The sequence below is a fragment of the Labrus mixtus genome, chromosome 11 (assembly GCF_963584025.1).
Source record: "Labrus mixtus chromosome 11, fLabMix1.1, whole genome shotgun sequence".
NCBI classification, from domain to species: Eukaryota; Metazoa; Chordata; class Actinopteri; order Labriformes; family Labridae; genus Labrus; species Labrus mixtus.
In genome coordinates, this window is record NC_083622.1 from 1,444,228 (window position 1) to 1,469,726 (window position 25,499).

General features: G+C 43.6%; 1 protein-coding gene across 4 annotated transcripts in view; it reads right to left on the reverse strand.

Moving 5' to 3' along the window:
* Nucleotides 1-25,499, reverse strand: part of ascc3 (activating signal cointegrator 1 complex subunit 3) — a 138,468-nt gene that overhangs the window by 21,761 nt on the left and 91,208 nt on the right. For all 4 annotated transcript variants that reach the window (XM_061049534.1, XM_061049537.1, XM_061049536.1 and 1 more), the window contains exons 19-33: nt 21,017-21,103; nt 20,657-20,833; nt 19,108-19,333; nt 17,576-17,730; nt 14,467-14,565; nt 14,186-14,354; nt 9,163-9,383; nt 7,971-8,056; nt 7,368-7,534; nt 6,469-6,614; nt 4,008-4,128; nt 3,567-3,709; nt 913-1,050; nt 606-726; nt 187-319 (exon numbers count right to left, since the gene is read on the reverse strand). In XM_061049534.1, coding sequence (XP_060905517.1) covers nt 187-319; nt 606-726; nt 913-1,050; nt 3,567-3,709; nt 4,008-4,128; nt 6,469-6,614; nt 7,368-7,534; nt 7,971-8,056; nt 9,163-9,383; nt 14,186-14,354; nt 14,467-14,565; nt 17,576-17,730; nt 19,108-19,333; nt 20,657-20,833; nt 21,017-21,103 — 2,189 coding nt within the window. The remainder of the gene's footprint in view (nt 1-186; nt 320-605; nt 727-912; nt 1,051-3,566; nt 3,710-4,007; nt 4,129-6,468; nt 6,615-7,367; nt 7,535-7,970; nt 8,057-9,162; nt 9,384-14,185; nt 14,355-14,466; nt 14,566-17,575; nt 17,731-19,107; nt 19,334-20,656; nt 20,834-21,016; nt 21,104-25,499) is intronic.

A 25,499-nucleotide genomic window follows, 5' to 3' on the forward strand; every position in this document is an offset into this window, starting at 1 on the left:
AGTAACACACTTAGTGCATGTTCAAGTTTACATACAAGTAGTCTCATGATGCAGCAGGTTGAGCACAAGGTTTAAGAGCAAGTGTACCTCCAGATTTATTGTGTCCTGTGAAACATAAAGTCATGTGATGAGAGAGATGTAATGTATTTAGAGTTTGTCCAACGAGGAAAGGAAAAGAAGTGTTACCTGGACTCGACCGGGAACGGCTCGTAGAGGAACTTCTTGTAGAAATCCTTCTTGATGTCGTGGACGAGGATGACCGCTTTGCCCTGATCGTCAAACTGAGGCCGACCTGCTCGCCCCATCATCTGCAGAACGTCTGCACACGCACACACACACACACACACACACACACAAGGCAAGTTCCCATGAAGCATTTTCATTCTGACCGGGCTTTAACTCGAAGTATCTTTTTTTTTTAGCAAAGGATGTGTCTGATGATGTGTTAAAGTGTATGAGGATGTGTGTTTGTGTGTGGATGTGTACGGGGAGGGGTGGCGGTTTTGGGGGGGGCTTAAACATGTATATTAGTCTATGACGAGGGGGAACCACGGGCTTAGATTCTGTTCGTTTGATAGAAATTTGATTTAGAGTCTGTGGTGTACCTGTGATGGGATAGTCAACGTAGCGTCGAGATTTGCCGTCAAAGTATTCGGTTCCCTTGACAACCACGAGGTGAGCGGGGAAGTTCACCCCCCAGGCCAGAGTGCTGGTGGCTATCAACACCTGAGGAAGGAGACACAAACTTACCAGTATGATGTGACATTACTGGATGACAGAGTGGTTTAGGAATCATCATGATTTATTAAAAACTCTGAAATCATGAAAACTCTGCAGAGACAGATTTGACATTTAGACAAAGTGTTCAGAACTCTTCTTCTCACAGGTGAGGTGTAGAGGCTGAGCTCGTACCTGGATCTTACAGTTGACAAACAGCTCCTCCACAGTCTTTCTGTCCCTCTCGTGCAGACCAGCGTGGTGCATCCCGATCCCGAAGGCGAGCGTCAGCTTCAGGTTAGAATCCCTCACTGTGGCGATGATCGCCTCTATCTGCAGGAAACAAGACGACAGACGAATGACCGAGAGAGATCCTGTTTCATGAGACTGACAAATATCTACTGAAGCAAACATTTTATTTAAACAAACATTTGACTTGTTATGTCCTGAAACAAAATCTTTAGAAGTGTGCTTACACACACAGACACACACACACACACACACACCACACACCACATACACACAGAGACACACAGACACACAGACACACACACACACACACACACAGACACACACACACAGACACACACACACACACAGACACACACACACACACACACACACACACAGACAGACACACACACACAGACACACACAGACACACACACACACACAGACACACACACACACACACACACACACACAGACACACACACAGACACAGAGACACAGACACACACACACACACAGACACACACACACACACACACAGACAGACACACAGACACACACACACACACAGACAGACACACAGACACACACACACCGGACAAAGACACACACACACACACACACACACACACACACACACACACACACACAGACACAGACACACCGGACAAAGACACACACAGACACACACCCACAGACAGACACACACACACCACACACCACACACCACACACACACACACACACACACACACACACACACACACACACACACACACACACACACACACACACACACACACACACACACACACACACACACACACACACACACACAATAATCGGCTCGATAATCGTTACATCTCGATTATCTTTTATCAGGAAGAAAACTGGATTTAACTGGATTAATTGCCCCGCCCTCATTGAGACCTGCCGTTATCTGTCAAAACTTGTAAAATGGACTGGGCTGATTTGATTTGTGCCTGAAAAAAAACTCACAGTGCATGTGTGTCATTTAAAATGTTGATTAAAAATGTCACTTATGTTTCAAATCTTCTAACCAATCAACTGAAGAAAAAAAATCTCTGAGGTCATAAAACGTCAGAGGAAGGAAAACGGAGAGGTGAAATGTGATCCCTGGGAGAAACAGTCAGGGGGTTTGGGGCAGCAGCAGAGGGAAGAAAGAGCTGTCAGGTGGAAGAGGGGATTTGTGGCGGTGGCTGACCCCCGGTGAGAGTTAAGCAGCCTGCGCCAGAGGCCTGTCAGTCAAACAGCAGGGCGCTGAGCTGCTACACGGGCCAGCGCAGAGAAGCAGCAGGCAGCAGCATATATCAGAGGAACACACACAGAGGAGGGGAAGCTCTGCACACACGTATAGAAACACGGCCTACACTGTCAGATGGTACATATTTACACTGAGGACAAGGTGTCATCAAGGACTCTGAACAGGCTTTACATGTATGACTGGAAAACTAGAACCCTTTAAAGTTCAATATATGATGTGATTTCAGGTGTCGATGTGTTTAAACTTCTTTAGAGCGTCAAACAATCACCTCTTATTTCTGTATCACTACGTTGTTGTCTCCCTCTCTACTGTACGTCAATCAATCACCGCTGCTCTCTCTCTCTCTCTCTCTCTTTTCTCGGTGCATCCTTTGGTTAAAAATATTAGAGATGGTACCGATCTGATCTAATCTCCTTATCCTTCTCAGCTGGTACAGTCTCACTTTGAAGACGTTCAGACTGAACTGTAAGAAGTGTTGTTGCTGCTTCCTGTCTGTATGTGAAGACAGAACAAAGTTCAGAAACATTTCTTCAGAATAGTTTTAATATGTATGCGTTTTTATTTGTTATTATTATGATGTTTCTCTATCAATAAGAAATGCAATGCTGTGTTTCCTAACACATGATATCACAACACTATTAATTATGGTTTGAAAAAAATGTTGGAATCAGTATCTATTTTTCAGTTTCGATCCAATACCGTTATCTGTGTAAATATATCGATATCAGATCCAAACTGAAGTGAATCGGTAAAATATATGACTGTTGATGTGTTCGTTTACATAAGCTTCGGTTCTATCGAATGTCAAAATAATGAAGATTGTATCGTTTAAAAGCACATGGTATTTAAAAGTATCAAAGAATTTGAAATTGTGACGACGTTTATTCACATATTAAGCTCCAATTTTGAAGTTGATTCCTGTCATTTTTAAAAGCAAGATCACAACAGATCGGATAGTTTTCCATCTGAAGCTTGCGAGCAGAAAAGCTCCTTAACCTAAATACAGTTTCATATAGATTAGTCAGAATTGTGCTAACAGACGCTCCCCTCTCTGTTTTTAAAGGTGTGTGTGTCACGGTAAGTTCAGCGCGCCATCAGCTCCTGATCTCCCGGTGTTATAACAATATCAGCATACTTCTCAAACATGAACCCAGAGGAGTCGTTTGCTCCCATCTTGAACTGATCCTACGGCTTGCACAGACAATATAACGGAGGATGACACAGGCTTTTCCATCTGTAATGACACTTAAACCTGCACTTAGAGGGAGGAGTGGGACGTCTGCTCGATCCAGTAAGAGGAGGGAGGGAGGGAGGGTGAAAGAAGACAAGCGTACCTCTCTCTCATCCTGGTGCAGCCACTGTTTGGGGTTGTCCTCGGTGGCCAGGTAAGCGATGAGGTCCAGGGCCGTCAGTCGAGTTTGCCGTCGAGATGAAACAAATATGAGCACCGGCTTGGCAGGAGAGTGGCTGCGTATCGCTGGAAGAAGAAGTTCACAAAGTTAGCCGTTTTATCCTGCTGTGAAATGATTATTCTATTTGAGTAACTCACTAAAAAAAAACTTATTTCAGTTTTTAATTTATTCAACAAGCAGCCATGTCTTGTTTTTGTCCCTAACAGGCGTAGATTGTAATTCTGACAGGATAGCCATGAGGGGACAAAGAGAGGGGGGGGGGACTTGTACTCATCACCGATGGCTCAACTAGAGGGAGGAGCCCTTATTGGGCCTGAAATAAGCTTAAAGTTTGTGTTTGGTTTTGTTTATTTTTGATGTTACCTTGGAAGGTGGGCTTGTTCATGCTGGCCATGCGGGGGCAGTAGTGTTGTCCTGGGAAACCATTGATGTGAACTTCCAGCGGCACGGGGCGAACAGACGGGCGGAAGTTAAACAAACCCACCTTTGACAAAGAGAAAGGGATGAAAGGGGGGGGGGGGGGGGAGATTTAATGTGAGCAGCTGGCAGCATGAAGCTCCATGAAGTCGACGACTAGTGTCGCTGAACTGCTGCTGGACTGTGTGTGTGCTCTGTTTACAGTGTGATAATGTGACATGATGCAGTTTGTGAACATTAACCGTTTCTAGCCAAAAAAAATGTCTTAAAGATGATCCGGACATTTATCAACGAGAGAGCCAGAAAAATAAAATACAAACAAGAACAGCAACAAAGAATGCTCCTGTAGGAAACCGAACAATACAGTTAGTACAGAAATCAGAACAATTGTTTAAAGGTTGCTTTGTGTCTTGTTGGTCTTAAGACTTTACGCACAGAAACCTTGCCCACTGAAATGTCTCATCCTCATCACGCACTGATCGAGATGATTTTTTGGTTCAATTCCCCTTGACAAAAGAAAACACGGGGTCCATCACTGGATCTCGAAACATGACAAGAGTGAGGAGAGTTTCACCTGTCGATAAAGGAGAGTTCCACCTGAAAGGAGAGTTTCACCTGTCGATAAAGGAGAGTTTCACCTGTCGATAAAGGAGAGTTTCACCTGAAAGGAGAGTTTCACCTGTTGATAAAGGAGAGTTTCATCTGTTGATAAAGGAGAGTTTCACCTGTTGATAAAGGAGAGTTTCACCTGTTGATAAAGGAGAGTTTCACCTGTCGATAAAGGAGAGTTTCATCTGTCGATAAAGGAGAGTTTCACCTGTCGATGAAGGAGAGTTTCACCGGTTGATAAAGGAGAGTTTCACCTGTTGATACAGGAGAGTTTCACATGTCGATAAAGGAGAGTTTCATCTGTCGATAAAGGAGAGTTTCACCTGTCGATGAAGGAGAGTTTCACCGGTTGATAAAGGAGAGTTTCACCTGTTGATACAGGAGAGTTTCACATGTCGATAAAGGAGAGTTTCACCTAAAAGGAGAGTTTCACATGTCGATAAAAGAGATTTTCACCGGTCTATAAAGGAGAGTTTCACATGTCGATAAAGGAGAGTTCCACCTGAAAGGAGAGTTTCACCTGTTGATAAAGGAGAGTTTCACCTGTCGGTAAAGGAGAGTTTCACATGTCGATAAAGGAGAGTTTCATCTGTCGGTAAAGGAGAGTTTCACCGGTCGATAAAGGAGAGTTCCACCTGAAAGGAGAGTTTCACCTGTTGATAAAGGAGAGTTTCACCTGTTGATAAAGGAGAGTTCCACCTGAAAGGAGAGTTTCACCTGTTGATAAAGGAGAGTTTCACCTGTTGATAAAGGAGAGTTTCACCTGTCGGTAAAGGAGAGTTTCACATGTCGATAAAGGAGAGTTTCACCTGTCGGTAAAGGAGAGTTTCACCGGTCGATAAAGGAGAGTTCCACCTGAAAGGAGAGTTTCACCTGTTGATAAAGGAGAGTTTCACCGGTCGATAAAGGAGAGTTCCACCTGAAAGGAGAGTTTCACCTGTTGATAAAGGAGAGTTTCCCCTGTTGATAAAGGAGAGTTTCACCTGTTGATAAAGGAGAGTTTCCCCTGTTGATAAAGGAGAGTTTCACCTGTCGATAAAGGAGATTTTCACAGGTCGATAAAGGAGAGTTTCACCTGTTGATAAAGGAGAGTTTCACCTGTTGATAAAGGAGAGTTTCACCTGTTGATAAAGGAGAGTTTCCCCTGTTGATAAAGGAGAGTTTCACCTGTCGATAGAGGACAGTTTCACCTGTCGATAGAGGACAGTTTCACCTGTCGATAGAGGAGCTGCAGAATTATCCCGATGGCTTTCAGGTGTATTTCTGGATGTCAGCAGCCCAGTTTACAATACAATACTTTATTGTCCCCTGGGGGGAAATTTGTTGTCACAGCTTTGATTGGTTGGTACACATGAAGAAAACGTATAACAGCAGGTAGAAAACACAAAGCAAAGAAGGGGCCAGTCAGCATGGAAGCTTGTTTAGGGCTTCAATCGCTGAGGGGACAAAGATTGATCTTAATTTTTCCAGAGAGCTAAAATGTTCCTCTTTGCAACGACCATGCCACATAGTACACAACCAGTCAAGGTCAAATGTATCGGGTTATCTTAATTACTGTTATTATATTCAATCGATCGGAAATGAAGAAAAAGCAACAAGTGAAGCGTACGAAAACACAGAGCGAGACAAAGAGTATGGTTTCTGTCGGGATGATCCTGAAAAAAGAGAGCTTAAGAAGATGAGAGTACAGCAGATATCAGACACAGAAAGTAACTCTGAGCCATGTTCTGGTATTCACAGTCTAAGAATAAAACCAGTGTGTGTGATTTGTGTTTTGGGGCCATGATGGATTTCTGACCTGTTTGATTCCCAGCCAGTCGGCGAGGTCTCGAGCGTTGGCCAGAGCCGTGGACAGGCCGACCACTCTGACGGTCTTAGAGGTGTGAGACGAGATGAAGTTGGTCCTGGACACGATGACTTCCAACACCGGACCCCTGTCCTCACCTTCAGACACACACAGAGAAACAGTTCATTCTGTCAGTCTTCATTATATTCACTAAAATATGACAATAAATGTTCCTAAACAAATATTTTTCCATTAGAAGGCGAGATGTTGATGAGAAAAAATCTTCATCCCACTCAGTCTGAACTCATTATAAAGGAGCAGTATGTAACTCTGACTCCTAGTGTTTAAAATGGGTACTGCAGTCTAAATTCTAAACATCATAGAGATCTGTCTCCCCCCTCCCCCTCCTCTCTAGAGTCCATGCTCGAGCAGGTTGCCATGTGGTGGACTCTGAAGCTTCAGTGTTTATCCAGCTCTGCATGGGTCTGTAAACCTTTCTGTGTTCTAACCTCTCTCCATTTTTCAAAAGCATCTCCAATATTGATCCTAGTTTGAGCACGTTTCTGCTCGTGGAGCTTATTAGAAACATGCAGAGGCTTTTTAGGTCGGGTACAATCACTTCTATCTGAACCACTTCTCTTGCCCGCTTCCATCGCTGCAACACCTGTTGACCTGATAACTGCTCTCATATCTGGCAAACAGAGGGGCGTCTAAAACGGCCTGTGTGGGGGGGGTTTCTTAAAACCGTCTACCTTCTCTGGTCCAAACAAATCCAGAGCATTCAGGAGCAGAATCTAAAGTTAGAAGGAGGACATACTGGCTGCTGCATTGTTGTCAGAGAAGCCAGCACTTCAACATAGCATGTTTCCTTAATGTCACTTTATCATTTCAGTCGGGGACTCTTGACTAACCCAGCAGGTGGATTTCATCGATGATGAGGATGGCTACTTTCTGGACGTAGCTTCGGTTCTGCCAGCTTCTGCTCACTCCGTCCCATTTCTCAGGTGTGGTGACGATGAGGTCGGCCTGAGCTATGGCTCTCATGTCTGGAGTCACGTCACCCGTCAGCTCCACAACTCTGCACAGAACAAACGCACATGAGAATAAGCATGCCGGCCTGTTTCCTGTTTCTGTTTCTATCACTCTTCTGCTGTGCTGTTTGTCCCCCCGTCATGTCCAACATTTTGATGACACTTTACAATTTTGTTAACCAGGTTAAGACGGTTTAAATAAAGTCAGACAGGGAAATAAAACATTTGAGCCAAACATTAACATATCGCTCAAAATGAGACTTGAATAAATATTATTTTTCTGACTGTTACGACGAGGTAAAAACCAAAATTTTGCCCAGGTTTGACCCCCCTTCTGACCTTATGCTACTTATTACCTCCCCTACACATAAGTCATAAAATAAAACTTTTTTACGCCTGTCCACTTTATGTGTAACAGCAGCTCAAGCTAACAAGCAGCAGACCTGTTAATACAAACCGCCCACGGCCTCTGTCTTCACTTACTTCCTCCCCAATTTCTGCTCAATCCTGACCTTCCAGTCCTCGATCCTCTCTCTGACCAGGGCCTTCAGGGGGGCGATGTACACCACCTAAACCAACGACAAACACAAACGATTCAGAAGAGAAACATCGACAAGTTTCTCTTCTTAACGGTGTGCAGACAGAAACAGTCATTTCATCACATAAAGGTCACAAGGGTTACTCATTGAATGCATCATTGCATTGCTCACATGATGATGTACATCTGTGCTAATCATTTAAAGGCTTCTCTTAAATATAATATAAATCAAGTATCTCCTCTGAAAATAACTCTGAGTCATGACTGTCTACAATGGGTGTAACACCCGAGTCCCACTGTCTGTGATGTTTTCGGAGTCCTATCTTCACTTTGTTTACATCGCCAGGACGGCCGGCTGACTCCTCCCCTCGTGTATAAAAGTTGTTTAATTGAGGGACTAGAGAAAAGAAGAATAACATACTGTACTCACTGCTTAACTGTGTTTCTAGATCACGCTCATTTCAGGTAAATTTACATGCAGTGTGAAGACACGAGCATAATAAAGATTGCTAGCATTAGCATGCTAACACAACAATGCAGCGCGAGTTGTTTTGGTTTCATGCTGGTGCTCAAGGGCGACATCTGCTGGATCAAAAAATCACATATAAAGCCTTTAAACAAACAACATAAGAACGCATAATATATATATTTTTTCTTCTACTAGCTACACTTTTATGTGTACATTTCTATTTCTAGCTATTTTTCTCTACTCATTGGAAACAACTGAAAAGAAGACGCTCAGAAAAAAACGCATTAGCGATTGTTGCAGCAACAGATCTGCAACTCATTTGAAGTTGAGGAAGATCTATAACGTGCAAACAATAAAAAAACAAAACAAAAAAAAAACAGACAATTGAAAGAATATTCATCTTAAACCAACAACCTGAGCCCAAAGGATTACCCTCAGATCATCTTCAGTGATGAATAGAATGTCATCCAGAAATGTCAGACTTTTTAGAGTTCATTTATATTATTTATTTTGTGTTAAGGTCGAGTATATTAGCATCAAGTGAGCTTCTTGTTTGAGCACCACTAAGTGACAACGCTTACTAACAGTAAAGACAGCAACATGTGAGTGATTCTTTAATGTGCTCGTTCATTCAACATCAACACAGATGGAGTCAGAGAGCGTCAAACCTTAGCAGTCGGGTACTTGTTGAAGACCCTGAACATGGCCATCTCTGCTGCGATGGTTTTCCCGGAGCCTGTCGGGGCCCCGAGCAGGACGTTAGTGTCCGTGTGATACAGCGTGTGGAAGATCTGCGTCTGGATGGGGTTGAAGTGAGTGAACTTGTAGAGGCTCTCGTACTCCCGGTTACCCAGAGCGGTCACAGGCAGCGGCTGCAGGTCCAGCAGCTCTGAGAGGAGGAGAAGGATTATAAGGTGTGTGGAACATGTCAGGACAATAGGTTAACCCACAGACTGTGAAGCCTGAGTGTCGTCCCCCGTCTGTTCCTGCAGGGGGCGCTGGAGTCCCATCGATGGCGGTCTCCATGCTGGAAATGCTGTCTCAGTCTAACTTTCAGTCAACCTAACGACAGGCTGAGAGCTGGAGCTGAGGCGGGTTTTAAACCTCCTGACAAACCGTTACACCGCGCCCACCTGTCAATCAGGTCAGCTACACGCCTTATTGTGAATAACTCTTATCCTTCATCAAATCAAAACTGATGAGTCATCAAAACATTCACCCCCCGTACAGTGTGTGTCCATCCAGACATGAGCTAATCACACCTATTTGTTTTTTTGAACCAGGCTGTAAACATGTTAATCTCTGCTGTAAAAACAGACTTTTTAGAATGGGTGTGTATGTGACTTCCTGTGCTTCTGCAGCCAGCCTCTAGTGGACACTTGAGGAGCTGCAGGATTTTGCTCTTCCACATCGGTTTCATTTTGCCGCTTGGGCTGACCTCTTAGCGGCTGTTGTGACCACCAACTAGTATTTAACTACGTTTGCATGAATTTGGATTATTGAATAACGTGAATATTAAATATGTTCTCATGAAGACAGCTGCTAGCTTGGCTTTTCTTTAGGTTAATCTTTATAAGCCCCCCTATAAAAATAAAGAAATTAAATAGAAATAAGGCACCTTTTCTGATCACTTCTCTTGAGAATCCCAAAAAAATCAGATAAAACATTCTGTTCTTGCTTTCAGGTTTTATTTTTATAAATATATTGTTATACTTATTTTCCCCAAATTAGAAAGTTAAAGATTAAAAGAATAGTTATTTATTGTTTGTCCAATAGATACAAATTTTATCTCAAGTTAGTCATTAGAGAGATTGAGCGTTTGCATTTGGAGGCTTCAGTTTGTTTTAAAGAAAACGTTCCATGTGAAGAGTAAATAAGGTCGACTATGAGGATGAAACGCGATCCTGGAACCGGCCTGCTGTCATCGAACACAGACTTAGATTCTTTTGAATCTCTGTAAACAGAAATCTGCTTATAAAGCTGCAGACGTCATCTCTCTTCCTAAACTTAATCTTCCCATTGTCAAAGAAGACCGGCAGACAGAAAAAGGAAGTCCTGGTTCATATCTAATATCAGTTTGTGGTCTGGTCTGGCTTCACTTGTTTCCACCAGAGGCTTGTTCAGACGTAAGCCAACAGCTACAGAGATCGTCGTTCTCCATATGTTAAGACTCTAAAGTTACCATCATAAACCCAAACATCTGAAGCTCCAGTTCTTGGAAGATCACACTCTGATGGATTTGCCAAAGAGTTCAATGTTCTGATTGGTCTGAAGCGTCTTAACATCCCGGACACTAGCTGCACAACAACCTGAAGATGCTGGAGATGGTACTCAGACAGTGTGTCATGTGATCGCCTCTGTGGGTTTACTTCCTGATAACTGCAGTGATTTGGTTCTGGAGGGATTCGGTTCTTTTGTTCTTCAGTCCAGTCAGGATTTAAACGTCTCCATGCAGCTTCCAAACAGCCACCACGATGATGAGTTAAAGTTGTGTTGTTAAGAGAAAGTTTCCTTTGTTTGTGCCCGGATCAGATTTGAGTAACAGACAAGGTTTCTGCCTCATCAATCACACTGACATCCTCACTACTATTCATGGATAAATTACACATCAGCACTTCTTTGAGTCAATGTCATCACTTCCACACTCCAATGATTGAATCAAGTTCAACATGTGTTGTTGTTTAGTCCTGGTTTTATCAACAAATAGTCCAATATCTGATTGTGTTTTTAAGACGTGTTCCTTTGAATTTTTTTGGATCATGGCTTTCATCTTGAAAATCAAACAAAGACAAGTAAATGAATTGATGACTTCAGGATGTGAACTTTTTTCTTTTCAGGGAATTTTGCACACAAGTTAAACCTTACAAGCATTTTAATGATAGTGAATTGAGCAAAGTGTGGCAGTAATAACGTCTGTGTTCTGGAGTTAGTCGCTGGAAAGAGTCAACTTTTTAGCATAAGGTGGATTTATTGATTTATTTGTATCAAAACTTGGGACATAACTCGGGTTAGACGACTTCCTGCAGCCGGTAAAGCTGCTAAACATGAGACAAAGATGACACCGCTAACAATACAGCCCAACGTCTAGATCTGTTCTGAATAATATCTGGAGGGATGAACACTGCTTCTTGCTCACTCAATCACTCTCTCTCTTTTTCTCTTCTTAGCTTCATCCGTCCTCTTCCTCTTCCCCTCAGTCGTTGTTTCAAACAGTACAGAGACAGGATAACTGGCTGCTTTGTAGCTGAAGGCTGCTGTGTGAACTAGTGCTGTAAAGACGTACACACTTCTTGCAAGATGACTGCGGCACACTAGAAGTTCCATAGTGCAGTTAAAGGGCGATCGGGGCGCGCTGTGGGCATGAGAGAGACGCCATTCTCCCTGTTGAAAGTTACTGTGCTGACTATTTTAAGGTAGAAGAGTTCCACTTGACGCCTCAGTGGTGACTCATTCAAATAAAATCTACAGTACAAGTTGGTTTGGTAGATATTACAACTCTAAATACTTCGATTCTAACATTTCATCTGGTCATCTTTATGTTTCTATGCACTCAAATAAGTCCTAAATATCCACAGAGGGAGCAGGTCCTTAATAAGACGAACCAACAGCCGGAGGCTGGAGGCCTTTCCCGTTTTCCTGCGAGTTTTCCTGAACGCTTCAGAGGGGATGTTGATGGGAAGGTTTGTCACTTAGTTGCAATCTGCAAACTTGCTGCCTGGAGGTCACTAAATCCTTCACACTTCTCCTGAAATGATCCGCAAGTTTCTACTAAAGCTGAAACGAGTATAGAAGGAAGTGTAGGATTCTGGATTCTTAGCAATGATCTGCAGCATCTGGAACCCAACAGCTGGAGATATTCAACAACGTCGAACAGTCCTCAGCTGTTGGTAGCTCTGTCACAGGCGAACAGACTTAAAAAACTCAAATCTTTGCAAATTCATCTGACCGGATAAACATCTTATTACAAGCAAATAAATAAAGCTCGAGATGAATTCTCCTGATTATATCCTGCTGCGTTCACACATCAGCTCACTCGGACTTGCTCCTGGAAATATCAGGAGTTTTCTTCAAGTGTGAAAGCCCTTAAAGATTTTGTGTGTGTCTGAGTGTGTGTGTGTGTGTGTACCTGTGTGTCTGAGTGTGTGTACCTGTGAGTGTGTGTGTGTGTGTGTGTGTACCTGTGTGTCTGTGTGTGTGTACCTGTGTGTGTGTGTGTGTGTGTGTGTGTGTGTGTGTGTGTGTGTGTGTACCTGTGTGTGTGTGTGTGTGTACCTGTGTGGGGGTTGTGTGTACCTGTGTGTGTGTGTGTGTGTGTGTGTACCTGTGTGTGGGGGGTGTGTGTACCTGTGTGTGTGTGTGTACCTGTGTGTGGGGGGTGTGTGTCCCTGTGTGTGTGTACCTGTGTGTGGGGGGTGTGTGTACCTGTGTGTGTGTGTGTACCTGTGTGTGGGGGATGTGTGTACCTGTGTGTGTGTGTGTGTACCTGTGTGTGGGGGGTGTGTGTACCTGTGTGTGTGTACCTGTGTGTGGGGGGTGTGTGTACCTGTGTGTGTGTGTGTGTACCTGTGTGTGGGGGGTGTGTGTACCTGTGTGTGTGTACCTGTGTGTGTGTGTGTGTACCTGTGTGTGGGGGGTGTGTGTCCCTGTGTGTGTGTGTGTACCTGTGTGTGGGGGGTGTGTGTCCCTGTGTGTGTGTGTGTACCTGTGTGTGGGGGGGGTGTGTACCTGTGTGTGTGTGTGTACCTGTGTGTGGGGGGTGTGTGTGTACCTGTGTGTGTGTGTGTACCTGTGTGTGGGGGGTGTGTGTACCTGTGTGTGTGTGTGTACCTGTGTGTGGGGGGTGTGTGTACCTGTGTGTGGGGTGTGTGTGTACCTGTGTGTGTGTGTGTACCTGTGTGTGGAGGGTGTGTGTACCTGTGTGTGTGTGTACCTGTGTGTGGGGGGTGTGTGTACCTGTGTGTGGGGGGTGTGTGTACCTGTGTGTGTGTGTGTGTACCTGTGTGTGGGGGGTGTGTGTACCTGTGTGTGTGTGTGTACCTGTGTGTGGGGGGTGTGTGTACCTGTGTGTGTGTGTACCTGTGTGTGGGGGGTGTGTGTACCTGTGTGTGTGTGTACCTGTGTGTGGGGGGTGTGTGTACCTGTGTGTGTGTGTACCTGTGTGTGGGGGGTGTGTGTACCTGTGTGTGTGTGTGTACCTGTGTGTGGGGGGTGTGTGTACCTGTGTGTGTGTGTACCTGTGTGTGGGGGGTGTGTGTACCTGTGTGTGTGTGTACCTGTGTGTGGGGGGTGTGTGTACCTGTGTGTGTGTGTACCTGTGTGTGGGGGGTGTGTGTACCTGTGTGTGTGTGTACCTGTGTGTGTGTGTGTGTCCACCTGTGTGTGTGTGTACCTGTGTGTGGGGGGTGTGTGTACCTGTGTGTGTGTACCTGTGTGTGTGTGTGTGTACCTGTGTGTGGGGGGTGTGTGTACCTGTGTGTGTGTGTGTGTACCTGTGTGTGGGGGGTGTGTGTACCTGTGTGTGTGTGTGTGTCCCTGTGTGTGTGTGTGTGTACCTGTGTGTGGGGGGTGTGTGTACCTGTGTGTGTGTGTACCTGTGTGTGGGGGGTGTGTGTACCTGTGTGTGTGTGTGTGTCCCTGTGTGTGTGTACCTGTGTGTGGGGGGTGTGTGTACCTGTGTGTGTGTGTGTGTACCTGTGTGTGGGGGGTGTCTCTCGGGCAGGATGAGGTTCTGGAAGTTAATGATGCAGACGGCCTCGGCCCCCAGCCAGCGGTCGGACACGGCCTTGATGTAGTACTGAGAGGGCAGCGGCTCGAAGATGGGGATGGTGAACACGATGTTCTGAGGCTCTCCTGTCACCACCTGAAGGGGGGGGGGGGGGGGGAGGGGTGTATGGATAAAGGTACAGGTAACACACATCAGTCCCCTCTTCAAGAAAGACATTCAGAAGTCAGATCTGAATGAATCTACCGACCTGCTTCTTCTGCAGGAGGAGGTGCTCAGAGTGATAGATGTGGTCGTTGATGGGGTCCTCCACCCACAACCACCACGGCTCACCCACTGACCCATGGACCTGAATCGGGGGGACACACACACAACATTTCAGTAAGACTTTCTCATCACTGACAGTTACAGGGAGAGGAACAACAGATTTTAAAGAGTCGACAGATTTTACATCAAATTCAAGTTTCATTTTAAATGTGGTGGCTTTGACTATTTCATATTTCTGGGGGGCAGCTGTGATTTTATTTTAAGTGTAAGTGCATTTTTAAGACATCAAACATTAGTTCCTCGAGGAAAAATACTTTCCAAAAATCCAAAACAGATGAAATATAAAACGGTCTTGAAGATGACGGCAATGATCCCGTCAGAATCCATGGAAAACAAGGCAACTCTATCCAAACCCAGGCGTTAGTAAGATGGCATCTTCACCAATCGCTCTACAACTAAGACACTTTTTTAATCAGTCCTGACGATGTGTTCCCCTCAAATATGTCCCTGGTTAGCAGAAAAAAAGATGATAGTAATTATCTAAACAAAACAAATCTTTCTTTGCACTTTGTGCCAGAGGACGGTTAATGCTCAGACCATAATAACAAACACAGTAAAGATTAAATATATAATAATGTTTGTATATGTTGTGTTGAATTAGGGTGGTAAAAGTTGAGGGATATTAAAGCTGAAAACTATTCAGACAAAACAGATAAATATTAGTAACACAACTCAGAACATATCAGCTTTAAAAACCCACTGAAGGTTTAATGTCTGCATAAAGAACAATGAACAATCCTCCCAGAGTCACAGCAGGACATGTAGGGTGTTGTGTCAGTGTGGTCTGCTTCCTGGGTGCCATCAGGGAGGCGTCTCATGTGTCGCTACATGTGTCCCGGCTCGGCAGCCGGATCAGAGCTAAGCCACAGAGTCTTCCATTACCACTCTCCCATGATTGGAGCATGCATCGCTAATCGGACACAAACATTCATCTTAATATTCAGCTCCGCTACAATGAGCTTCCTGTTCCTCTCAGATTGCATTACAGACTGCCGACTAAGCTTCCCATGATCCCCCTTCTGGCCCGTCCGTCCGTCCGTCCGCTGAGGTGGGACATGCTGGCGAGGTCTGCAGGAGTCCTGGCTCCCGAGGACAGATGGAGGAGCAGCTTCTCGTCTGCACGCTGTGAAAACGTGACTGAAGTGTTTGTGTTGGTAAGAAGTAAGAGCTGTTGGCGTTAATGTGTGGAGCGGCTTCCGGAGGACCCTGTGTGAGGTCTGTGAGGGGCTACGGGTCTGTTGGAACCAGCCCCTCCACGTGTCATCCAGGATCTGAGCTGTGTCTCAGACTAGGACTGGGATGATGATAAAACTGTTGTTCTTTGTAAAGAGACATTTTATTTTGTTACTAACTGTTGTTCTTGTTGTCTGATGCGTCGTCCATCTGTGCAATGACAATAAAGTTTTTTATTCTATAGTTGTGCAGTGAGTGAAACTACAGGAGGGGTTCAGTGAAGAAGTCTTTGATGCATTTTGTCACATTTTTTGTGTCGTTACTCAAAGTGGAATTTAAAAAGATTCAATATCAGAGCAATAAAGAAAAATGTTTGTTAAAACATTTTAAAGGGACAGTTCTGGATTTTCTAGGTGGGGTTGTACGAGGGACTGAGGGTTAATAGTCAGGGTATTTTAACCAACAGGAGGTGCCGGTCAGCTCAGCCTCTTAACTGAGAAACTGGACGGAGAAGACGGGCTAAACCTCGCTGCAGAGGGGGGCCGTTTGTACCAAGTTACTTTAAGAGAAACCAGACGCTTTTTTTAAATCATACAACTTTTCTACTCCTCAGCTAGCCATGACTCAAACTGTGCATTTTAAATGTAAATGCATCACCATGAATCCTCAGTATTATCCACTGAATACTCATTGCTATAACTACAAGAATAATGATACAAGCAGTCAGAAGAACCTGACCTCCCTTTTTTCTAAAAACAAAGAACAACAGACTGAAATATGAAAAGCTGCATCATTTGTTACCTCTCATCATCAGGGACTTCAACTTTACAAACAACAAATAGAAATATCTGTCAATAAGTTTGCTTGAATGCTTTTTCTCGAATGAGCTGAGATAGTGTTGAACATGTAACATACACACACGCTGATCATTTAGCGGATGTGTGTGTGTGTGTATCCGTGCACTGGCTGCACGAGTCAGACAAACTAATAAACAAGCAGTCTGTGTTCAGGGACTGTATCTTCAGTGTTTGGACCAAACAGCGCTCTGTAATGGAGTTTGTTTGGCAGCTTACAACAGGCTGACTGATTCATGTCACACACAGCCAGCAGCTGATAGCTGCATGATAAACGCAGACACGCTGAGATGAAACAGAGAGAATTAGAAGCATCCTTTGAAACAAGGTAAACATACATGAAGAAGTATCAACACTTTCCAACCCCGTTCTGTGTCATGGTTTGTAAAAAACTTGTTTTAAAATATATTTCAAAAGACTGATTTGATTTGTTGGAGCCTACACGCACGACGTAAACGCTGCCTTCTTTTCACTGACAGTCTGCATGGGTATTAATCGCAGTATATTTATTCTACTCCATGATGATAAATCTAAATAAAAGACTAGATAAGCAATGTTTTTTAAATGCTGTGCACATGTGTTTTTACCTATTCAGGGTACTTTTAGCTATTTATGACCTAATGTGAGTGTTAGTGTGAATGTTTGTATGTTTTCATGTTGAGCCTCAACAAAAGGTAATTTTCTGTCACAATGTGATAGACAATAAAGTTTTTGAATCTTGAATGATGGTAAATCTTCTAACGACCTGCGGATCATTGGAATTGTCGCTGGTGATCTGACAGATGGCGTCTCAACTGATGTGTTGCACCAATCAAAACGAATACATTCAAATCTGTACCTGCTGTGTAACATGTCAAAACATCTTTGTGATCCAGAAGATAATAAATGTATATATTTTCATGTGAGGGGCTGAACAAACAAATACAAATGAGGTGACTGTCTCTGAGAAAATCACAAGAACGATATGAAACCTAAAGAGAGGCACACGTCCTCCTCACTGTTTACCTGGTCGTTCCATCGAAAGTCCGGTGTGATGATAAGGCGTACACGCAGGACGGTGCGTGTGATTGGCTGGATGCTGGCCTCCATGGTAATGGAGGGGATCTGGTGGACACACTGTTTGACTGACAGTCCGATGTTGACATGATGCAGCATGTGACCTGGGAACAAAACACCTTCAATTAACACTCAACATTAGCTAACGATGCTAACTGGACTTTTTACACGCACATACACACACACACACACACACACACACACAGTTACTGTCCCACTATGTCGACGAGCAGAGACGCCTGATTGGACGACGGAGGTCACTGCTGGTTATTACAACACTGTGACGGGAAAAAACCTGCCGCCAACATCGACGGTTTTGGAGGTGACCTGGTCGGACTTTGGGATGGTGGGACAACTTTAAAATGAAATGCTAATTGCAGATGAATGCAGAGAAAGCTGTTGCATGTCAGAACTTAGCGTGTGTGGACGGGATTCTTTCTTTAACCTGAGGAGGAAAACCTCTGTTTTCAAAAATAGCCGCCTACATGTGGCCTCGGGTAGATCTATTTTTGCATGTCTGCCTCTCTTTTAACTGCATGTCCTTCATCGATCTCACTGTTTTTATCGACTGCAGCACAATGATGTAGACCACTGCTGAGCTTTCAGATTAATTGGAAGAAAAGCAGAAGAATCATCGATTGCAGTGAGTACACGATGTACGTCCATTTTGAAAACTGGATCTAAACTGGATCTAAACTGGATCTAAACTGGATCTCACCATGGAGACAAACTTTAGACACATGTCTACTCCTCAACTCTCTTCTACCTCTCAAGTCCCCCCTTACAAAGCACCTTCTCTCCCTCCCCTTCTCTCTTTCTCTATCGCTTCTTTCACTTCCTGTTAGCCTTTCTTATGTATTTCGTATAGTTTTGTAATGTATTTGCTGGTTGTAGTCTGATGTGTGTCTATTGATGTCTTAGTATTTTGCTGTCTTTTTTGTTTTGTTTTTTTTACTGTGTTTTGGAGTTGTTGTCCTGACCTTGTCTGTTTGTGTTTTTTGTGCCTCATTTGTTCTGTATATGTCACCAGTTTGTCACTCTATTGCACCTAATAAAAAATTAAAAAAGACACATGCCTATGGACTGAAACACGTACTTCAGGTAGAAAAGAACAGAGAAGTTAAAACACCAGGAACAGCTTCTTCTTCTTTTCGTGCTACAGTATTTCTGGTAGATGCACATGTCTAAACAGTTTTAGTGTGATTAAATGTTTGATGCATGTGCACGCATGTCATAATCTGAGCATTTAATTTAGCATCCATGGCAACAGTGAAGTTAGAATCCTCATCAGAATGATTTTAATGGGGTCGAAGAAATGTTAATGACAAGCTATGACAACAAAAACTGATACTATAGAAAAGGTTATAAAAGTAGAATTCATGGTAGAGCTGCTGTATTGGATTCATAAAGTTGGGTGGTGGTACTGTTATGGCTCGTCAGTGTATGCAGCATTAGAGTTGTGATTCAGTTTTTGTTTTTACCGATCTCATCCTTCCTCATTTCTTTGAGTTTGTCCACAGTGAGCTTCTTCTCCTCCAGGCGGTTCAGCACGACGTGGCTCAGGTTGGAGAACTGACGGAGCGGGTGGGAGAAGCCCCACAGCCTCTTATCGATCACCTTACAGAGCGTCAGCAGGCGGTACGTCATGGCCGGCCATTTCTTCCTCAGGGCGATCTCGAACAGGGCCCTGACGATCCGAGCGGCGTTCTGTGGGGAAGTGAAAAAGTAGATGAACTGCTGCATTTGTGGACGGATTAGTTTCCCCTTCTCAAGACTTGAGAAGTAGGAATGAAACAAGTGAAACACATGTGTGCTGGAGCAGGAGCCCCCCCCCCCCCCCCCCCCGCAGCAGCAGCTGTATGGATCATCACGCTGCATGATGGTGATTAATCATGTGTGATCAGGAGGAGGTCTGTCCGGGGTTCAGACGTCCAGGTTGGCCCCAGCTGTGCACTGATGGATCACCCGCTTTAGTTCTGGAGGAGAGGTCAGGTGGTTGTGTAGCTCGCTGATAGACTGCTCAAGTCTGGTCAGCCTGCGATTGATTTGGTCAGGTGTGAATCTGATCTGAATGTCTGCTGAACACACTCAGGACTAAAGAAATCTGTGGTCTGTTGGAAAGCCGGGTGAGACTGAGAGGAGTGTGTGGACACAGTCTGAAGTCTGGGGGGGGGGGGGGTGACTGACTCATGGAAAGAAGATCCTGTTTAAGGGGAACCTACACACCTCATTGACATATAATTTTGGGTTTAAATGGAGATTTAAAGACAGGGTTGGTAATTTTCTAAAACTAGTTTGATGTTGAAAGTAGCATTCCCTCAGTGCTCCGTCTGCACCCCCTCCCCTCTGTGCTCCCTCTTAAGCCACGCCCCCTCACTTACATGCACGAGCGCCGTTGCTGCAGACGTGGACCTCAGCTCATCTCTTGCATTGTGTAGAAACTACGTCGTCTCATGTCTCATTCAGCGGTCAGTAAACTCACAGTACAAACTCCTAAAGTCATCGGTGACGAGCTTTGAGTGTGGGCTAGAGCACGCAAGAGGTAGAGAGCGAGCAGGGAGACAGGGAGGCGTCAGATTGGTTCATCAGATTGGTACCTCGTGGCAGACATTGGTCGAAGTTTTTACAGACTTACAAACTGATACAGATGACGGATTTTCTTTGTTCCTTTTTCAGAGAACATGAGTTATTAATTTCTGTCAGGACCTTTCAACCAAAATCTGAAAAAGTGGATCTGGAGGAAATGACCAACCCTGCCTTTAATGATTAAAAAAATTGGAAATTTTATGTTGGGATGTCTAAGTCTCTGAAAACATCACAGAAAGGATCCCGACAGAGAGAGAGCTTGTTGTAAAAGAGAGGACGCCTTTTTATATTCAAAACATTGTCAAACATCTTTTTCTTCTAAGTCAGTGAGCTGCATTGGAAAAAAACAATAATTTGACTTTCAGTTAGTTAGTTTGTGTTGTTCTGAAGTTTGTGAGTTTAAATGTCATCAATCGAGTGTGTCCTGCTCCTTCTCGTCCTCACCTGAGCCACATAGGACAGGTCTGAGATGAGGGAGAAGCTGTCCACCTCTCCCCTGCTGATGTACGTCTGAAGCAGAACGTTGATCTTCCCGTAGCTGTTCTCCACGCCGCCTGCAGCCGGCAGCTCGCAGTAGTTACACAGCAGCTGCTCCAACTCCTCCATCTCCTCATCGCGAACCTGCAGACACACATCCACAGCGTGTTTACAAACCGGTGAGGCATCAGTGAGCTTTCAGTATAAGAACGTTTTCACAACAACCTGAGGGGAGAACCTTCATGGAAAGCGTTTTAAGTAATTAGCAGATTTTTTAAATGAAGACCTTAAACATAAATCATGGTGTTTATAAACATCATCTCTCACCTTCAGCTGCTCAAACTCCTCGGCCTTGGACACGATGCTGAGGATGTCTCCTTCAGTTCGCTGAGAGTTGAAGCTTTCATTGAAAGTCTTCAGACGAGGAGGGAAAAGACACATGATTGGTTAAAGGGGTTTGGATCAGACCGCCTAAACACTGATAAAGGAACTGCATGGATATACAAGAGGAACTATCTTTGGATATATGAGGACGCAGATTGACCTTACGAAAGAATGCACTAAAGAAACGGGTACAGACTGGAATGAACTAACTCCTGAACCTGACTCCTTCTGTTTTGATGTAATAATGCAAAAATGTGACTGTTTGACCTTGCCTGTTTTGTTTTTGTTTTGTTTTTTTAGCATGCATTCCTGTACTGTTTTTGTTTCTCATGTGTAAGTCTGTCCTTTTTTTCCTTTTTGTTGTGCTGTATAACACGTAAAAACTCAAAAACTGAGTAAAAAAAAAAAAAAAAGGGTTTGGATCAGGATCGTCCCTACGTCGAGAGGTCGAGAATATCTTAATAAGCATGTAAACTTGTACTTGGTAAACAAAGCCAGCCGTAACTTCACCACCTTTTGTAGCTGTTATTCAGTCTCACATTCAGTAAATTTATTGATGGATAACTCCTCCCCTCGATTTAAAATTGGTCCAAACCAAAACATGAAAAACAAAACAAGTGACAGAAACACATTCAGCTTACACACAAAGACTCACATGTACACACCCCCATATTGTTCCCATTATCCCACAACACCCAAAAATTGAAACAGGACCTTAAAATCACAAAACATTGAACACACTGGTAATGAAGACGTTTAAAGGAGTGATAGTAAAAGTAATACTTGAGATGATAACACAGGTAACAAGCAGAAGTCTTACAATTAAAGGGGCAGGAAGACGTTACCATTTACCAAAATGTTGTTTACATTTCACACATCAGGCGGTTGTCGCCAACTATGTGATCAACATGTGTTGTATCTGATGAAGAAAACTGCAGGTCTGCTGAAACTCTCTTTTAAATGGAGGTTGAAGACTCACCTGTTTACAGCTGCCTTCCATTAAACAGCTTTAATAAGATTTCAAACTTTAACTCTGCACTGTAACGTTTAACTCTTTATATTTTTACTTTATTTATTTCAATTAATTTCATTTGAATTATTTTTATTTGAACATATTGTCAGATTTAACAATTTCAGTGATTCTTTAAATTTTCTATTTTAATGTTTCTTTTCTTTCCTCTGTCATGATGCTTTTGATGTCTTGTGTGAAGCACTTTCAATTGCCTTGTTGTTGAAATGTGCGACATAAATAAACTTGCCTTGCCTTGAAGTGAGTGTACCTTGATGGTGTTGTATCTGATGATGATGTAGTGAGTGTACCTCGATGGTGTTGTATCTGATGATGATGTAGTGAGTGTACCTCGATGGTGTTGTATCTGATGATGATGTAGTGAGTGTACCTCGATGGTGTTGTATCTGATGATGATGTAGTGAGTGTACCTCGATGGTGTTGTATCTGATGATGTAGTGAGTGTACCTTGATGGTGTTGTATCTGATGATGTAGTGAGTGTACCTTGATGGTGTTGTATCTGATGATGAAGTGAGTGTACCTTGATGGTGTTGTATCTGATGATGTAGTGAGTGTACCTCGATGGTGTTGTATCTGATGTAGTGAGTGTACCTTGATGGTGTTGTATCTGATGATGTAGTGAGTGTACCTCGATGGTGTTGTATCTGATGATGTAGTGAGTGTACCTTGATGGTGTTGTATCTGATGATGTAGTGAGTGTACCTCGATGGTGTTGTATCTGATGATGTAGTGAGTGTACCTCGATGGTGTTGTATCTGATGATGTAGTGAGTGTACCTTGATGGTGTTGTATCTGATGATGTAGTGAGTGTACCTCGATGGTGTTGTATCTGATGATGTAGTGAGTGTACCTCGATGGTGTTGTATCTGATGATGTAGTGAGTGTACCTCGATGGTGTTGTATCTGATGATGTAGTGAGTGTACCTCGATGGTGTTGTATCTGATGATGTAGTGAGTGTACCTCGATGGTGTTGTATCTGATGTAGTGAGTGTACCTTGATGGTGTTGTATCTGATGATGTAGTGAGTGTACCTCGATGGTGTTGTATCTGATGATGTAGTGAGTGTACCTTGATGGTGTTGTATCTGATGATGTAGTGAGCGTACCTTGATGGTGTTGTATCTGATGATGTAGTGAGCGTACCTTGATGGTGTTGTATCTGATGATGTAGTGAGTGTACCTCGATGGTGTTGTATCTGATGATGTAGTGAGTGTACCTCGATGGTGTTGTATCTGATGATGTAGTGAGTGTACCTCGATGGTGTTGTATCTGATGATGTAGTGAGTGTACCTCGATGGTGTTGTATCTGATGATGTAGTGAGTGTACCTTGATGGTGTTGTATCTGATGATGTAGTGAGTGTACCTCGATGGTGTTGTATCTGATGATGTAGTGAGTGTACCTCGATGGTGTTGTATCTGATGATGATGTAGTGAGTGTACCTCGATGGTGTTGTATCTGATGATGTAGTGAGTGTACCTCGATGGTGTTGTATCTGATGATGATGTAGTGAGTGTACCTTGATGGTGTTGTATCTGATGATGTAGTGAGTGTACCTTGATGGTGTTGTATCTGATGATGATGTAGTGAGTGTACCTTGATGGTGTTGTATCTGATGATGAAGTGAGTGTACCTTGATGGTGTTGTATCTGATGATGTAGTGAGTGTACCTTGATGGTGTTGTATCTGATGATGATGTAGTGAGTGTACCTCGATGGTGTTGTATCTGATGATGTAGTGAGTGTACCTCGATGGTGTTGTATCTGATGATGGTGTAGTGAGTGTACCTTGATGGTGTTGTATCTGATGATGATGTAGTGAGTGTACCTTGATGGTGTTGTATCTGATGATGATGTAGTGAGTGTACCTCGATGGTGTTGTATCTGATGATGATGTAGTGAGTGTACCTTGATGGTGTTGTATCTGATGATGGTGTAGTGAGTGTACCTTGATGGTGTTGTATCTGATGATGTAGTGAGTGTACCTTGATGGTGTTGTATCTGATGTAGTGAGTGTACCTTGATGGTGTTGTATCTGATGATGATGTAGTGAGTGTACCTCGATGGTGTTGTATCTGATGATGTAGTGAGTGTACCTCGATGGTGTTGTATCTGATGTAGTGAGTGTACCTTGATGGTGTTGTATCTGATGATGTAGTGAGTGTACCTCGATGGTGTTGTATCTGATGTAGTGAGTGTACCTTGATGGTGTTGTATCTGATGATGTAGTGAGTGTACCTTGATGGTGTTGTATCTGATGATGTAGTGAGTGTACCTTGATGGTGTTGTATCTGATGATGATGTAGTGAGTGTACCTCGATGGTGTTGTATCTGATGTAGTGAGTGTACCTTGATGGTGTTGTATCTGATGATGTAGTGAGTGTACCTCGATGGTGTTGTATCTGATGATGTAGTGAGTGTACCTTGATGGTGTTGTATCTGATGATGTAGTGAGTGTACCTTGATGGTGTTGTATCTGATGATGTAGTGAGTGTACCTTGATGGTGTTGTATCTGATGATGATGTAGTGAGTGTACCTCGATGGTGTTGTATCTGATGATGATGTAGTGAGCGTACCTTGATGGTGTTGTATCTGATGATGTAGTGAGTGTACCTTGATGGTGTTGTATCTGATGATGTAGTGAGTGTACCTCGATGGTGTTGTATCTGATGATGTAGTGAGTGTACCTCGATGGTGTTGTATCTGATGATGTAGTGAGTGTACCTTGATGGTGTTGTATCTGATGATGATGTAGTGAGTGTACCTCGATGGTGTTGTATCTGATGTAGTGAGTGTACCTTGATGGTGTTGTATCTGATGATGATGTAGTGAGCGTACCTTGATGGTGTTGTATCTGATGATGTAGTGAGTGTACCTTGATGGTGTTGTATCTGATGATGTAGTGAGTGTACCTCGATGGTGTTGTATCTGATGATGTAGTGAGTGTACCTTGATGGTGTTGTATCTGATGATGTAGTGAGTGTACCTCGATGGTGTTGTATCTGATGATGTAGTGAGTGTACCTTGATGGTGTTGTATCTGATGATGTAGTGAGTGTACCTCGATGGTGTTGTATCTGATGATGTAGTGAGTGTACCTCGATGGTGTTGTATCTGATGATGTAGTGAGTGTACCTCGATGGTGTTGTATCTGATGATGTAGTGAGTGTACCTCGATGGTGTTGTATCTGATGATGTAGTGAGTGTACCTTGATGGTGTTGTATCTGATGATGATGTAGTGAGTGTACCTTGATGGTGTTGTATCTGATGATGATGTAGTGAGTGTACCTCGATGGTGTTGTATCTGATGATGATGTAGTGAGTGTACCTTGATGGTGTTGTATCTGATGATGTAGTGAGTGTACCTTGATGGTGTTGTATCTGATGATGTAGTG